At 43.2% G+C, this 17657-nt stretch overlaps 1 protein-coding gene across 2 annotated transcripts in view; it reads left to right on the top strand.

Moving 5' to 3' along the window:
• Window positions 1-17657, top strand: part of SLC23A2 (solute carrier family 23 member 2) — a 138958-nt gene that overhangs the window by 27053 nt on the left and 94248 nt on the right. For both annotated transcript variants that reach the window (XM_056571392.1, XM_056571393.1), the window contains exon 2: window positions 12724-13003. In XM_056571392.1, coding sequence (XP_056427367.1) covers window positions 12899-13003 — 105 coding nt within the window. In that variant the 5' untranslated portion in view covers window positions 12724-12898. The remainder of the gene's footprint in view (window positions 1-12723; window positions 13004-17657) is intronic.

Here is a 17657-nt window from a genome sequence, read left to right as displayed (position 1 = left end):
CTGCTTTTTTTTTTTTTTTTTGGGGGGGGGGGGGGGGATTTGACGTTTTAGCACTTTTGGATATCAGTGTGCCCTCAACTCTCCTCCTAGCTGCTGAGCTGATAACTTTGTATCTTTGTATTGACTTCAAGGTTCAGTAGAAAATTCATAATATTGGCAGATTCAAGGATTTTCCGCAAAGTCAACTGTAGTAAAATCCACAGCTGATTTTCTGAAGCAAATACACTGCAGAATATCTGCAGGAAATCCACCCTTGGGAATCGGCGCTAAGGGTAAATTCACATCTATATAATCTGCAGCGGATTATGTACATGTGAATTTACTTTCCCTTTTAAGGGGCAGTCTTCACTGTAGTTCTGGTTTCCTATTCATAACACAAGAAGCCTAAGGGAAGCATTGTTAGCATACTTGTACAGTACTGTGTGTAATGTGTTTATAGCTATAACATAAACACACTTTAGCCTATATGCTGCTTTAATTTTTTGGTTTGCTTTTTTTGTAGTGTCATTCTGTCTACGTCATTTTGGGTAAAAAGTCTGAGTTTAGTGTTATTGAGCCCCAAACAGAGTAGCACATGGTCCGTTCCATACACTAAACCCAGTGTAGACAGACAGCGCTGCTGGTTCTAAAAACAAAGCCTTGCAAATGTAACTCCTGCCGCCCTGTACACTCACATCGCTCCTTGTTCCCGGGATACTAAACCTAGATAAGATAGCTGGAAAGACATTACGTAAACTTCTGTATAGATATCCGGTCCCAGTCATCTATAACAGGGGTATGGATGAGGGGTGGGGCTTAATAATAGACTCCACCTCTTTCTCCCATTTTCTGTTTCCCCAGTTTTTCTATAATATTTCATCTTGTAGATTGACATGTATAACGTGGTGAAGGAAGAGGAAGATATCCAGGTAAATATTTACCGTGTCAGTGTGGTGCTGGCAGCAAATAAAACCATGTGCCATGCCGTGATAATTTTGACAGCAAATTTTGATATCGTTTTAGTCCTAGGGGACGATTTATCAAAACTGGTGCAGATAAGTTACCCATGGCAACCAATCAGATTGCTCCTTTAATTTTTAAAAAGGCCTCTAAACAATAAAAGAAGTCATCTAATGGGCAGTTAGTCAACCTTTTCTCCACACAGGCGTTCATTAAAGGGGTATTCCAGGAAAGAACTGTTTTTTTAATGACAACTGGCTCTGGAAAGTTAAACAGATTTGTAAATTACTTCTATTAAAAAAAAATAAAAAAAAATATTAATCCTTTCAGTAGTTATCAGCTGCTGAAGGAGTGTATATTTTCTTTCTGACAACAGTGCTCTCTGCTGACACCTCTGCTTGTCTCAGGAACTGTCCGAAGCATTAGAGGTTTGCAATGAGGATTTGCTCCTGCTCTGGACAGTTCCAGAGACGGACAGAGGTGTCAGCAGAGAGCACTGTGGTCAGACAGAAAAGAACAACTCTACTTCAGCAGCTGATAACTACTGGAATGATTAAGATTTTTTAAGAGAACTAATTTACAAATCTCATTGAGTACAAGTAGAAACAGCAATGCTGAGCACCAGCGGCAAACAGGTCAGTCAGGAACGGTAGCCGGTATAAGTGGACCTCAATCACAGTATACACGTGCATACGGGGGGTGCTATCCTGAAGTGCATATAGTGCGGTACAACATCATATCCAAGTAGAGGAAAGATGCACTCACCCCGTGTTTGTAGAAAAGACTTATTTTATTATGCGGTGCAGAACGAAGCAAGACCCCGGCAGCTTGTGTAGGGATAAGGTGCAGGACGCTGCAGACGTCTAAGATGTGACAGCCGTTTCACCTGCGCATGCAGACGTCTAAGGTGTGACAGCCATTTCACCCGCGCATGCGCGGGTGAAACGGCTGTCACACCTTAGACATCTGCAGCGTCCTGCACCTTATCCCTACACAAGCTGCCGGGGTCTTGCTTTGTTCCGCACCGCATAATAAAAGAAGTCTTTTCTACAAACACGGGGTGAGTGCATCTTTCCTCTACTTGGATATCATTTACAAATCTGTTTAACTTTCTGGAGCCAGTTTATATATATATATATATATATATATATATATATATATATATATATATATATATATATATAAAAAAGTTTTTTCCTGGATAACCCCTTTATGGTCTATTCACACGTGCAGTATTCTGTGCAGATTTGATTTGCAGGATTTTCTGCTGCAGTTTTCAATGTAAACTGAACATAGCTTGAAATCCTGCGCAGAATACTGTACGTGTGAATAGACCCTTATTCTCTCCCATGGTCTTTTGGCATTTAAACCAGATTTCAGTCATTTGATTTGCTGTTTTAATCAGTAAAGTCTTTTTTAGTTTAAAAACAAACAGGTTTTATTATGGCAGGGTCACAAAGAGCACATCTGCTAAGGATTTTGCGCTGTGGATGCACAGATGACCGTAGCAAGAGCGCGCTCCCTGCTGAGTCTGGGTAGCTCTGTGTGTCCGCTGTGGACAGTGCCTGCTCGTAGCAGATGTGCAGCAAAAATCCACTGCTACCCGTGTTTCCCTGAAAATAAGACTTTGTCCTATATTTATTTTTCCTCAAGAAGACACACTATGGCTTATTTTCAGGGGATGTCTTATTTTTCTTAAGTATGGTAAAACAATACAGAGACCCATAGACTGGTGCTGGTTGGGGCTGGGTGAGAGAGACCCACAGTGCCAAGTACAATGGCAGCCACAGCTTTATTCTTCCCCCTGAGGACCCACAAAGCAGAACTTTCTGTTCCTCACTCACTTTACTTTTACTTTCACTCTCTGCCTCCCTCTATGCCGCGGCTGGCAGCACGAACAGAAGGACCGGGACCTGACGGGGAGCCGACCTTGTTGATGGGGCTGAGGGCACCTCTCCTGTCACCTCCGAGATAGCAGCTGTCACGATGGGGCAGATGAGAAGGGCTGCCCGTCTTCTTTACCGCTCCGCTTTGCCACACCTACCACTGTCTTATTTTCGGAGTATAGAAATTCAGCTGTAGCTTATTTCCTGGGTATGTCTTATTTTCGGGGAAACAGGGTATGAGTGGACACACAGAGCTATTCAGCCGCAGCAGAGAACTCACTTTTGTAACTGCCATTGGTGGATCTGTAGTGGGAAATATGCGGCGGATGCCCTTCCTGTGACTCTGCCCTTAAAGAAGTACTCTTCCCCTAGACATATTTTCCCCTATCCAAGGATAGGGGATAAGATGTCTGATTGCGGGGGTCCTGCTGCTGGCGGGACCCCCGCGATCCGACATCTTATCCCCTATCCTTGAATGAGGAATAAGATATCTAGGGGCGAAGTACCCCTTTATAGTGTATTGCAAATTCTGGAGAAAGGCTTTCGTGTCATAGCGAGACAAAGTAGCAATGTAAGTCTATGGAGTGTGTCTCGATAACATGACACATAGCAGGGGGAGGATTGCACAGTAGCGCAGGCTTCTCCTGACTCGCTCTCCTGATCGGTGAGGTTCTGAACACTCAGACACAGCAAAAATTTTGACATGTCGCTAGAACATGTCAAAAGTTTTACCCAGCGACAGGTACTCTTTTTAAGTAAAGCAAATGGAGTCTATACCCCTGAAGTAAATAGCTATTAACCTGTTATTACTTATGGTTTTAAAGCTTCAATATTGAATACAGACAATGAGGTTAGTTCTGATGGGATCTTTTCCCAAATCTTCTCTTCCTAACATTTTAGTCTAGTTTTAAACAATTGACTACAGACAACAGGTGGAAATTATAGGCAATTATCAAGACACCCCCAGTAAGGAGTGGTTCTGCAGGTGGTGACCACAGACCACTTCTCAGTTCCTATGCTTCTTGGCTGATGTTTTGGTCACTTTTGAATGCTGGCGGGGATTTCACTCTAGTGGTAGCATGAGGCGGAGTCTAGAAGTGGCTCAGGTAGTGCAGCTCATCCAGGATGGCACATCAATGTGAGCTGTGGCAAGAAGGTTTGCTGTGTCTGTCAGCATAGTGTATAGGCATGGAGGAGGCCGTAGGAGGGCAACAACCCAGCAGCAGGACCGCTAACTCCGCCTTTGTGCAAGGAGGAGCACTGCCAGAGCCCTTCAAAATGACCTCCAGCAGGCCACAAATGTGCATGTGTCCACTCAAACAGTCAGAAACAGACTCCATGAGGGTGGTATGAGGGCCCGACGTCCACAAACAGGACGTTTGGCATTTGCCTGAGAACACCAAGATTGGCATATTAACCGCTGGCACCCTGTGCTCTTCACAGATGAAAGCAGGTTCACATTGAGAACATGTGACAGATGTGACAGAGTCTGGAGACACCGTGGAGAATGTTCTGCTGCCTGCAACATCCTCCAGCATGACCGGTTTGGTGGTGGGTCAGTAATGGTGTGGGTGGCATTTCTTTGGGGGCCACACAGCCCTACATGTGCTTGCCAGCGGTAGCCTGACTGCCATTATGTACCGAGATGAGATCCTCAGACCCCTTGTGTGACCATATGCTGGTGTGGTTGGCCCTGGGTTCCTCCTAATGCAAGACAATGCTAGACCTCATGTGGCTGGAGTGTGTCAGCAGTTCCTGCAAGAGGAAGGCATTGGATGCTATGGACTGGCCCGCCAGTTCCCCAGACCTGAATCTGATTGAGCACATCTGGGACATCATGTCTCGCTCCATACACCAATGCCACATTGCACCAAAGACTGTCCAGGAGTTGGCGGATGCTTTAGTCCAGGTCTGGGAGGACATCCCTCAGGAGACCATCCACCACCTCATCAGGAGCATGTCCAGGTGTTGTAGGGAGGTCATACGGGCACATGGAGGCCACATACACTACTGAGCCTCATTGTGACTTGTTTTTAAGGACATTATATAAAGTTGGATCAGCCTGTAGTGTGGTTTTCCTCTTTGATTTTGAGTGTGACTCCATATCCAGACCCCTATGGATTGATAAATTTGATTTCCATTGATAATTTTTGTGTGATTTGGTTGTCAGCACATTCAACTATGTAAGGACAAAAGTATTTTATACGATTAGTTCATGCTGATTTAGGATGTGTTATCTTAGTGTTCCCTTTATATTTTGAGCAGTGTACATTTAGTCATCATAACTTCACTGAAAAAGTGTTGTTGACTAAAACTGATGCCATGAGGTTCTATACATTTCATATCTAATCTCTATAATTATGGGGCTTCGCGATGTTTTGTATTCAGTTTATTTTCTTTAATGAGAAGTTCCTAGAACTCCACCGCAGCCCCCGTCAGCTCCTGGATCCTGGCCTCCAGCTTTATGTGTTTTTAGAGTGTGGGAGGAATCGGGAGAACTCTAAATAAACCCACAGAGAGATCATGGAAAATGATGCTTCTTGTTAGTACTTGTCAGTAACTTCCAGTAGCTATGTTTATTGAGTGAGCGTATATTTGGTTCCCACTATTCATACACTGTAGGAAATACACCCCTCCCCCTAATATCAGCAGGACTGTAGTGCAGTTCACTTTTGTGGGAGAGATGACAGAGGCCGAATGTTATTCCTTAGCGTATAGTTAATACATAATAATTCTATGGGACAATTTCTCCCATCCTCAACTTCCCACGGGATGGGTATAAGCCGTAGCTCCCAAAATTCTTAAAGGGGTACTCCACCACTAGACATCTTATCCCCTTTCCAAAGGAAATGGCACCCCAGACATCCGGTGCGCGGAACAAACTTTTCTCCATGCCGGATGACTGGTGATGCAGGGCGGGGTATCGTGACGTCACGGCCACGCCCCCTCAATGCAAGTCTATGGGAGGTGGCGTGACGTCACGAGCCTCCAGCGCTGCACCCGACACTCTAAACGAATGCTGGGTGCAGCAGGGAGATCGCAGGGGGTCCCCAGCAGTGGGTCCCCCGCGATCAGACATCTTAACCTCTATCTTTTGGACAGGGGATAAGATGTCTTGGGGCAGAGTACCCCTTTGACTACACAGCCTTCCTTAGTCAATCAGATTAGCATTCCAATCATGGTTGCCCTTTAATTGTCAATGATACTGTATAATATAACCAATTATATTGTTGTTAAATATGTTCACCTTATGTGAGGACCTGATGTCTCTGCTGGCTTGTGGCACTGCAAGTTGAGTTCAGTGGGTGCTCTGAGCGGCTTGTTCTCCCTTTAAGCCTCTTTTAGGCTTAAAGAGGTACTCCGCCTCTAGACATCTTTGGGGATGAGATGTCTGATTGCAGGGAGTCCGGCCTGTCTCAGACCTTTTTGCATTTTGAGGGGGAAAAAAACACATCCAGTACCAGACATCTAACTAAGTGCTTGATCATGTTCGTGCCCTTAGATTCCGCACACTCTGATCTGTCCCGCCAGCCTTGTAAATTTTCAGATAACTAAATATCATAGGACTTTAATAACCTAAAAAGATGATGATGTTAAAATAAAGTACATAATTGCACCTTTTTATATATGTTTTGCTTGATGCAACCCTGAGGCAAAAGGCCAATGAAGACCGACCCACCCATATAACCTAATTTCTTTTGTACAGACGGTTCTTATTCTTCTTTCTGGGGGGGGACGATAACTTTTTGTATAACTTGTTTGGCTCTAAATTCTTACCGTCTGATATTCCTTTCTCCTCTTCTTTGTACTCACTGCACACAAGAAGAAACGGAATCCCAAATAAAATTTAGTCCGTAAAATCGGGAATTAACTTTTATGTAAGACTTTGAGACATTGGTCAAAACATGGACTGAAGTTATATAATATTATCCGGCATACATTATTTTGGTTAATAATGGTTTGTTTATGTTGTCTTTTGGGTACAGTTAAACTGTCTTTTACAGGCTTGGTTCCAGTACAGGACAACATCTAACTAAGTGCTTGATCATTTTCTTTCCCTTAGATATGTCAGAAAAACTTGAAAATGTGGTTCTGGCATATCAGTGCATGGACAAGCATTGGTCCCATTACTTTGAATGTAGTCAGTTAGTGACTAGGTGTGTGCCATTTTTCAAGCGTATTCTCTTGGACTCAAAAGCACGGTTCACTCGTTTTTGGGTCGGACCATTAGATAGTAATGGGGCCTGTGTCTCTGCATTCCTTTTTCACATTTGTCTGGTGCATCTATGCTGCAAAAATGTGAACAAGCCCTTATATGGCACCCATAGAACTCTAATGTACCCCCAATTGCCATTGATGTCCTATAGAGATGTACGCTCTTAGGGAGGTTCCTTTGGTCACCATATTATAGAAACTTTGGGGGAGATTTATCAAAACCTGTCCAGAGGAAGCGTTGTTGAGTTGCCCTTAGCAACCAATCAGATGGCTTCTTTCATTTTTGAAAAGGCCTCTGAAAGAAGCGACCGGATTGGTTGCTATGGGCAACTCAGTATCTTTTCCTCTGGACAGGTTTGGATAAATCTCCCGCAGGGTCTTTTTCTACAGAAATGTCCAAGTCTGTGAAAGTAATGGAGAATGGCAGGTCACGTTGGTTAGGACTCTGCACACTCGGATCTGTCTCGCCAGCCCTGTAGATTTTCAGATAACTAAATATCATATGACTTTAATAACCTAAAAAGATGATGTTAAAATAAAGTACATAATGGCACCTTTTTATATATGTTTTGCTTGATGCAACCCTGAGGCAAAAGACCAATAAAGACCGACCCACCCGTATAACCTAATTTTTTATGTACAGACGCTTCTTATTCTTAACTTTTTGTATAACTTGTTTGGCTCTAAATTCTTACCATCTGATATTCCTTTCTTCTCTTCTTTGTACTCACTGCACACAAGAAGAAACCGAATCCCTATAAACTTTAGTCCGTAAAATCGGGAATTAACTTTTACGTAAGACTTTGAGACATTGGTCAAAACATGGACTGAAGTTATACAATATAATCCGGCATACATAATTTTGGTTAATAAAGGTTTGTTATGTTGTCTTTTGGGTACAGTTGATGATATCCACCATTATCCTGCAGTTCCTCTTTGTGGGGGGGGGGGGGGGGCTTCGCAACCTTGTAAAGGGGGGGGGGGGGGGGGGGGTTCTGGTGAGCTGTCTCATACCTTCTTGCATTTTGAGGAAAAAAAAAACACATTTTACCAGGCTTGGTTCCAGTACAGGACAACATATCTAACTAAGTCATGATCATGTTCGTGCCCTTAGATACGTCAGAAAAACTTGAAAATGTGGTTCTGGCATATCAGTGCATGGCCAAGCATTGGTCCCATTACTTTGAATGTAGTCATCTAGTGACTAGGTGTGTGCCATTTTTCAAGCGTATTCTCTCGGACTCAAAAGCATGGTTCGCTTGTTCTTGGTTCGGACTAGGGATCGACCGATTATCAGTTTGGCCGATATTATCGGCCGATATTCACGATTTTCTAAGTTATCGGAATCGGCAGTTACCTTGCCGATAATGCCGGCGCATTAAATCAATGAACTGCAGCGGCTTTTGCGGGGCCAGAGACCGCCGCTCGCTTCTGTCCTGGAGTCCTGAGTCCAACCACCGCCGCTTGTCTCCCCCTGCCTATCCTCTGGCCAGAGACCGCCGCCGCTGTCCCATTGCCTCCCCCATCCCCGGTTTTATAATTACCATTTCCCGGGGTCCGCGCTACTTCTGGCTCCTGCGGCGTCCTGCGCTGTTGCTGCGCAATGACGAGTGACGTCCTCAATGCGATGTCACCGTCAGTGGTCCGGCACACAGTGACAGCTCATTTTTGAAAAGGCCTGTGAAAAATGAAAGAAGCGCTATGGGCAAATCAGCAACTTTTCCTCAGGACAGGTTTTGATAAATCTCCTCCATTCTTCTCTTTCCATATTACTTCTAGGACAGTGTATCTTAACCAGGATGCTTCCAGCTGTTGCAAAGCTACGACTCCTAGCATGCTCGGACAGCCCAGCCCCCCCCCCCCCCCCGCCCACTAACCAGAGATACTGGCTGGTAGTGTGGGGGACGATGATCAATACGATTCCTACCATGCCAGGATCCGCCCCGCTGTTCGCCCGTTACCTTCATTATTCCAGATATGCTAATAATCTTCTAACTGGCAAGGGCGGGATTACTGCCTTCATCTGTGACGTCACCGCCGCTTATGCATATTCATGCCCTCCTTCTCCTCCCCTCTCTGTATGTGACTCCACTGCACTGAGGCCGTTTCCAGTTGTACACAGGAAACCAGCACATGCGCAGAGGAGTCAAATTCAGAGCGGGGAGGAGAGGGAGGGCATGAATATGCATAAGCCGGGCGGTGCTGCGGGCCGAGCGGCGGTGACATCACAGTACCAGATGAAGGCTGTAACCCTGCTCGTGCCAGTTAGAAGATGATTTGCATATCAAGAATAATGAAGATAACGCGCGAACGGCAGGACGGATCCGGGCACGGTAGGAATCGTATTGATCAGCGTGCCAGTAATTCTGGTTAGTGCAGGGGGTATTTGGTGACAGTTTTCCTTTTAACACCTCCGCTTTGAACTGCGGCCCCCATAGCATTATCTAATTATCTCACTTGCATGAGAAGGTGGTAATAGGAGATATTATTTCTTTTTTTGGATTAGTTATACAGATTTGTAAATGACTTCTATTTAAAAATCTTAATCCTTCCAGTACTTATCAGCTGCTGTATGCTCCAGAGGAAATTGTGTAGTTCTTTCCAGCCTGACCACAGTGCATTGTGGTCAGACTGGAAAGAACTACACAACTCCCTCTGGAGTATTCAGCAGCTTATTAGGATTTTTACATAGAAGTAATTTACAAATCTCCAAAAACGCAACAGAGCTGGGGAGAGCACTCTTAAGAACAGTATCACCTTATACCAGTAGTACGGTCCTCAACGACTTATGTCATAGTCTCCTGCGGGGTGCACATACAACAGTTTGAAGTATCCAATGTAAATACAAAAAGAAGCACGTACGTGCACTCACCGCAAAGCAGAGACAGTCAGGTGTGAAGATTTGGTGACTGGGGGGACGGATCTCGGCATTGGCACCGGTGTATGGCGCTCGGAGGCTACGCCGGCAGTTTCGCATGTAAGTGCGTGCTTCTTCCGGCCTCTGAGGTCGAAAGAAGCACGCACTTACGTGCAAAACTGCCGGTGTAGCCTCCGAGCGCCACACCCCAGTGCCGATGCCGAGATCCGTCCCCCCGTCACCAAATCTTCACACCTGACTGTCTCTGCTTTGCGGTGAGTGTACGTACGTGCTTCTTTTTGTATTTCATTTACAAATCTGTTTAACTTTCTGGAGACGGTTGATTTGGAAACCTTTGTTTTCCTCCTGAGTACCCCTATAAGTAACTCCAACCCTTTAGTAGACCCACAGGGGAATACTTACTCGAGTAGAAGGCACCAGACACGTTCACATCTGCCTGCTGAGTTTCTGGGACATCGTGTAGGTGTTGGTGTTGGCACCGCTCTAGGCTTGTCAGCTCTGACTCCATTGACCTAAGCTTAGCTCCAGGCTGGTGTGTGACGAACCTTGGCTCTAACTCCATGGGCTCCAGGAACTGCTACGTAAGCGTTACTGCAATTTTAATTATTTCCATGTAAAGATTGTGGGTCTCTTCTTGAGTTTACATGGTTAATAACTGGTATCTTCAAGTATTGTATTATATAAATTGAGAATTACAATAAAACCTCATCCACAACATGTATGAACACCTTAATTCTTACTTGGATATAAAGTGGGATTAAGGGAATTCTTTTGGGCAATGATGATGTTATGGCGTTCAGGCAACACCCTTCATCTAGTACCTGTGTCATCCTCTTTATATAAGGATCTTTCCTCCTGTTTTTGTTCTCATATATTATTCTCAGTCTTAAGAAAATTATATATTTATAAAGGGATTTTTTCTTATTTTTTTATTTTGCGCTCACCGGAGACAGCGTGACAGTAATCTATTAAATAGTAATGATGTCGGGATGACAGCGGTGGAGAATCATTTCTAAGGAATCAATAACTCCGATCAATAGCCTTCCACTTCAAGTAGGTAAAGTCAACTAGGAAGGGATCTTAACACATTAACACCCAGAACCTTTTTAGCAGCGTATGTGATTTCTGGCGGGGATGGATATAACCACATTTTTCTTTGCATACGCATTAGATTAATGTTGGGGGAAGGAGGATCAGTCCTAAGATAGTGATCGACTCAATGCTCCCTTGGCTATTTCTCCAGATAAGTGGTCTTTAACGGGGTATTACGGTGGAAAACCTATTTTTAAAATTTTTATTTTTTATCAACTGGTGCCTGAAACTTCTATTAAAAAATCCTAATCCTTCCAGTACTTATTAGCTGCTGAATACTACAGAGGAAATTCTTTGCTTTTTGGAACACAAAGCTCTCTGCTGACATCATGACCACAGTGCTCTCTGCGGACACCTCAGTCCATTTTAAGAACTGTCCAGAGTAGGAGAAAATCCCCATATGCTGCTCTGGACAGTCCCTAAAATGGACAGAGATGTCAGCAGAGAGCACTGTGGTCATGATGTCAGCAGAGAGCACAGTGTTCAAAAAAGAAAGTAGTATACTCTGTAGTATACAGCCACTAATAAGTACAGGAATAATTAAGATTTTTTTAATAGAAGTAATTTACAAATCAGTTTAACTTTATGGCACCAGTTGATTTAAAAAGGCAGGTGCCAGCAGAGAGCACTTAGACAGAAAAGAACAACTCCACTTCAGCAGCTCATAATTATTGCAAGGATTAAGAGTTTTTAATAGAAGTAATATACAAATCTGTTTAACTTTCTGGAGCCAGTTGATAATAAAAAAAAGTTTTTTTTCCTGGATAAACCATATGAGCGTGTGGCCTGCATTTAAGTGCAGGGGCAGCCTAAAGTATTACTTGGGTGATGTTGATGACAGATACCCTTTAACCTTGTAGCCATGCTGCTTGAAGGGGTACTCCTCTGAAAAAATAAATACATTATTTATTTATTTATATTTATATATATATATATATATATATATATATATATATATATATATATATATATATATATTTATTATATAATTTATTTTTTATATATTTTTTTAAATCGAAGTGGTCAAGATTTTGGAAATCAGCTGGTGCCAGAAAGTTAAACAGTTTTGTGAATGACTTCTATTTAAAAATCTTAATCCTTCCATTACTTATCAACTTCTGTATGTTGCACAGGAAGTTCTTTTCTTTTTGAATTTCCTTTCTGTCTGACCACAGTGCTCTCTGCTGACACCTCTGTCCACGTCAGGAATTGTCCAGAGCAGGAGCAAATCCCCATAGCAAACCTAGTCTGCTCTGGACAATTCCTAAAATGGACAGAGGTGTCAGCAGAGAGCACTGTGATCAGACAGAAAGGAAATTCAAAAAGGAAAGAACTTCCTGTGCAACAAATAGCAGCTGATAAGTACTGAAAGGATTAAGATTTTTAAATACAAATCATTTACAAATCTGCTTAACTTTCTGGCACCAGTTGATTTACAAAATTATGCTTTCCAGAAGAGTACCCCTTTAAGTCACTAAATGCTGACTTTCCTTTTGGACGTCTAGCTTGGTATTTGGAGGTTATCCCTTGTGTGACATAGAACCCCTCTGCCATGCTACAGGACCCTCTTTCCACATACTGCATTTCCCTGCAGCACTTGCGTCATCCACACATGTATAGAAACTTCCATCATCACTCTTTCTAGCAGTACAGCACTGTTTCAGTCTTGATGTTTAAGTAACATTTTCTCATTGTGCTTAATCTCACATCCAGGTATCGCTGAAGACCGTCCCTTCAAGTTGTGTCAGTCCGGATGCTCAGGGGGGCCAAGTCATTTCTCTGACCCCTGAGGTCACACATCTCCTTAACACAGGAAGACTGCATTGTCCCGAACTCCCCTCAAGCCAGGCGTAGCCAAGGCTAGACAGAAGTGGGCACTGCTCCAGCGATGGGCATTGGTCGGAATCCCTCATCTAAGGCAATGGAATCCACAAACTCAAACGATGGGAAGTACGAGGAGGAGGCAAAACACACAGCCTTTTTCACTCTCCCGGTAAGGGCCATTGACTGTCCTTGGTTACTGTCTTCTTCTTTCTGTGGGGGTAGGCCTGTGATCCTTGCTTGGTTTGCTGTGCTTGACTACGCTAGGGCTTAGGCCAGTGTTTTTTCCAACCCAGGTGCCTCCAGCTGTTGCAAAACTACAACTCCCAGCATGCCCGGACAGCCAAAGGCTGTCCGGGCAGGCTGGGAGTTGTAGTTTTGCAACAGCTGGAGGCACCCTGGTTGGGAAACATTGGCTTAGGCTATTGGGTAGATACATAGGATGAATTTTTACAACATGTGGCTCTCCAGACATTGTGACACTACAACTTCTATCATGGTATTACAGCACATGATGGGGTATATATATATATATATATATATATATATATATATATATATATATAGTAGTCCCTCAACATACAATGGTAATTTGTTCCAAATGACCCATCATTTGTCAAATCCATCGTATGTTGAGGGATTCGTGCAATGTAAAAAGTGCATTTAATACTCACCTGTCCCCGCCGCTCCGGACCAGGTCCTCACCGCTCCCGATGCTGTCCCGCTGCTCCGGCATCTTCTTCGGGATCCTCCGGCTTCTTCCGCATCTTCTCCGGGGTCCGGGCCTCGCTTTCTGGTGACGTTATTACGTTGCTGCGCCGGCACGGCGTGCGTAGTGACGTAATAACGACGCCGGAAAGCGAGGCCCGGACCCCGGAGAAGATGCAGAAGACGCTGGAGGATTGCGAAATGGACCCGGAGCAGCAGGGATAGGTAAGCGAACCTGTCCGGGAGGCTTAAACTGCTATCCGACAGCAGTTAATGTGATATCCCCGACATATAAAAGCATTGTATGTCGATGCTGACATCGACATGTGATGGCCTCTGAGAGGCCATCGTATGTCGATTTGAACATATGTCGGGGCCATCACATGTCTGGGGGTTACTGTATATGTGTTCCATAGAGGAAATGAAACATTACTGTGACATAAGTAAATAAATCAACATTTTGTTTACTACAATTGGAGTGTCACACCATTATTTTTGGATTATCCGGATGGACTTTTATTGCATCTGGGGCGCTGGCACCATACATTCCAACTGGTGAAATAGTGCTGCAACTCTTTTAAAGGGTACCTTTCATCAAAAAAACTTTTGATATATTATAGATTTAATGTATGCAGAATAACTTTCCAATTGCATGTTATTAAAAAATATGCTTCTTTCTATTTAATTTTCCACTTTGAAAAAAAGACCACTAGGGGTCTCGCTACCAGTCCTGGCCAAAGCATTTTTTTTTTTTTTTTATAGATGTCAGACTCATGCTGTAGTCCTAAATCACAGACTGCAGCCGGGACACAGACAAGCTCAGCACTGCTCCCTGCCATTTTTAATAACACGCTATCGGAAAGTTATTCTGAATATATTAAAGGGGTATTCCAGGCAAAAACTTTTTTTATATATATCAACTGGCTCTGGAAAGTTAAACAGATTTGTAAATTACTTCTATTAAAAAATCTTAATCCTTCCAATAGTTATTAGCTTCTGAAGTTTTCTGTCTAACTGCTCAATGATGATGTCACGTCACGGGAGCTGTGCCTGATGGGAGAATATCCCTTCCATGATGGGAAAATATCCCCATAGGAGCTGGACAGCTCCCGGGACGTGAGTCATCAGAAAGCAGTTAGACAGAAAACAGCAACTCAACTTCAGAATTTAATAACTATTGGAAGGATTAAGATTTTTTAATAGAAGTAATTTACAAATCTGTTTAACTTTCCGGAGCCAGTTGATATATAAAAAAAAAAGTTTTTGCCTGGAATACCCCTTTAATCTACAATATATCAAAAGTTTTTCTGATGAGAGGTACCCTTTAATATATATAGATAAATATATATTTATTTTTTTATTGCCCCAAAGACCTGGGGAATCAGTCATTCATTCTGCAGAAAATCTGTCATTAAGACCGATCGTAAATGCGCCGTCTCATAGATGGCAATGCATTTCCGTGCAGAATCTGCAGAAAGAATAGACATGTCTATTCTTTCTGCAAACACCGGAATTTAAATTTCTGCACCAGATGTTTCCGGCACGGAAATTCTGCTATGTGTACAGCGCAGCAGAATCTCATTGTAATCAGTGGGACTCTGCTGCTGCTAAATCTCCGTGGAAATTCTGCTATGTGAACATTGCCTTACAGGAGGTTTGGATGTAACCATTACACAGCAGGCATTTTTTTTTCACTCTTTTCTTTATTTGTTTTGCAAGCATGAAGTCAGAAATGTGTAGTTGTAAATGACTGTAATATTACAAGCACCACTCGTAAAGGAGTATTCTTAGCTCTTAACCTCTAAATGGAACTCTATTCAATTACAATAAATGCCTTAGAGATTCATTGCAGCGAGTCTACCCATAGTAAAATTGCAACAGAGCAATACTGCATGTTATTACTTTATGGATGTTTCTTTAGTTTTAAAGAGGTACTCCAGTGGAAAACTTTCTTTATTTAATTTTTTTAATCAACTGGTGCCAGAAAGTTAGACAGATTTATAAATGACTATTAAAATTGTTTAATCCTTCCACTACTTATTAGCTGCTGAATACTACAGAAGAAATTCTTTTTCTTTTTGGAACACAGAGCTCTCTGCTGAATCATGACCACAGTGCTCTCTGCTGACATCTCTGTCCATTTTAGGAACTGTCCAGAGCCGAATTTTCTCCTACTCTGGACAGTTCTTAAAATGGACAGAGATGTCAGCAGAGAGCACTGTGTTCCAAAAAGAAAATAATTTAATCTGTAGTATTCAGCAGCTAATAAGTACTAGAAGGATTAAGATTTTTTTTAATTGAAGTAATTTACAAATTTGTTTAACTTTCTGGCACCAGTTGACAAAGAGAGAAAAAAAAAAGTTTTCCACCAGAGTACCCCTTTAAAGGGGTACTCCGCCCCTAGCATCCTTTGGATAGGGTATAAGATGTCAGATCACAGGGGTCCCGCCGCTGGGGCCCCCTGTGATGTCCGTTGCGGCACTGCGCTATCATTACTGCACAGAGCAAACTCACTCTGTTCGTAATGACGGGCAATACAGGGGCCGGAGCATCGTGATGTCACGGCTCCGCCCCCTCGTGACGCAACGGCCCGCCCCCTTAATGTAAGTCTATGGAAGGGGGCGGGGTGGCCGCCACGCCCCCTCCCATAAACTTGTATTGAGGGGGCGGGGCGGGACGTGACATCACAAGGGGTGGAGCCGTGACGTCACGATGCTCCGGCCCCTGTATCGCCCGTCATTACGAACTGAGTGAGTTTCCTCTGTGCAGTAATGATAGCGGGGTGCTGCAGCAAAGATCCCGGGGGGCCCCAGCGGCGGGACCCCTGTGATCTGACATCTTATCCCCTATCCTTTGGATAGGGGATAAGATGCTAGGGGCGGAGTACCCCTTTAACTAGTGTTACATATGACAATGTCCCATTATATGGCTCACATAGAACACTGAGGGTTTCTCTAAAAATCCATATGAATCCTGGAGGAATAACAATTTTGTATGCAACATTTCATAATGTATTATGGCTGCACACTGTGTGGCTACAGGCCTAGAATAGTACACTGTGCAAGTTAGGCTTTATGCGACTTAGGCCGCTTCTCTACATCCATATTTTCTCCACCATGGCTGAGTTTTTCAAGGCATTCGAGGATCATGATAGCTGCTGCACTGACTTAGGTTACGGTACTTAGGCTGCATTCACACCTCCTTTTTGCAATACGGTTGCCGTATCCGGTTTGATTTAAAAAACCGTATCGAACCGTAGTGCAAACCGTATACATAGACATTTCATTGTAAACCGTATGCCAACCGTAGCATCAGGTTGTATACGTTTTGCATCATTTACGGTTGTATACGGTTTTTAACAGTGCACCAAACCGTAGTCTACTACGGTTTTGTGTCCCGGTCAAAAACCGTATCCAACCTGTATACGGTTATTTTAAAGTGGAGTTCAATGGTAACCGTATGTGCATACGGTTACATCTGGTTTGCACAATACGGTTTTTCATTTTATTTTTTTTTATTTTTTTGGGGAAATTCAATAAAAAGAAGAACTTTATTTAAAATGTTGACAAACTTTAAAACCGTATATATTTTTTTTTCAAGAAAAACGTATTAAAACGTATGCAAACGTATATCCGTTATTAAACCGTATGCAGTTTAAAAACGTGAGGAGGCAAATACGGTTGCATACGTTTCGGTCCGGTTCGGTGACGTACGTTTTTTTAACAGAAACTGGATACGGCAACAGTATTGCAAAAACGAGATGTGAATGCAGCCTTACAGTTCTATAATACAGACCCATAGAAATTCACTGTATCACTGTGAAAGTTAGGTTGCATGTGACTGCCCACTTTTCTACGTCCATACTGGTAACAGTAGGACAAAGTTTTTTTTAAGGAGTACTCGCAAATCAGGTAAAAAGAAAAATGCAAATGCAGCAGAAGCCTATAGCATTGCTTTCCTGTCTGTCCCATTTGTTTTGTTGCCTTGTAGTTTCTCTTCCAATTCCAGATAATCATGTACTTCCTGATTGTACTTCCTGGTTGATCAGTATTAAAGTACCCAGAATGCACTGCTTTCCCTCAGTTCTTCAGGTCTTTCCACCCTGCCTACTTTCCTCC

Source organism: Hyla sarda, chromosome 4 (assembly GCF_029499605.1).
Source record: "Hyla sarda isolate aHylSar1 chromosome 4, aHylSar1.hap1, whole genome shotgun sequence".
NCBI classification, from domain to species: domain Eukaryota; kingdom Metazoa; phylum Chordata; class Amphibia; order Anura; family Hylidae; genus Hyla; species Hyla sarda.
The sequence above is the reverse complement of the archived record's forward strand: the minus strand, read 5'-3'. Positions and strand labels throughout refer to the sequence as shown.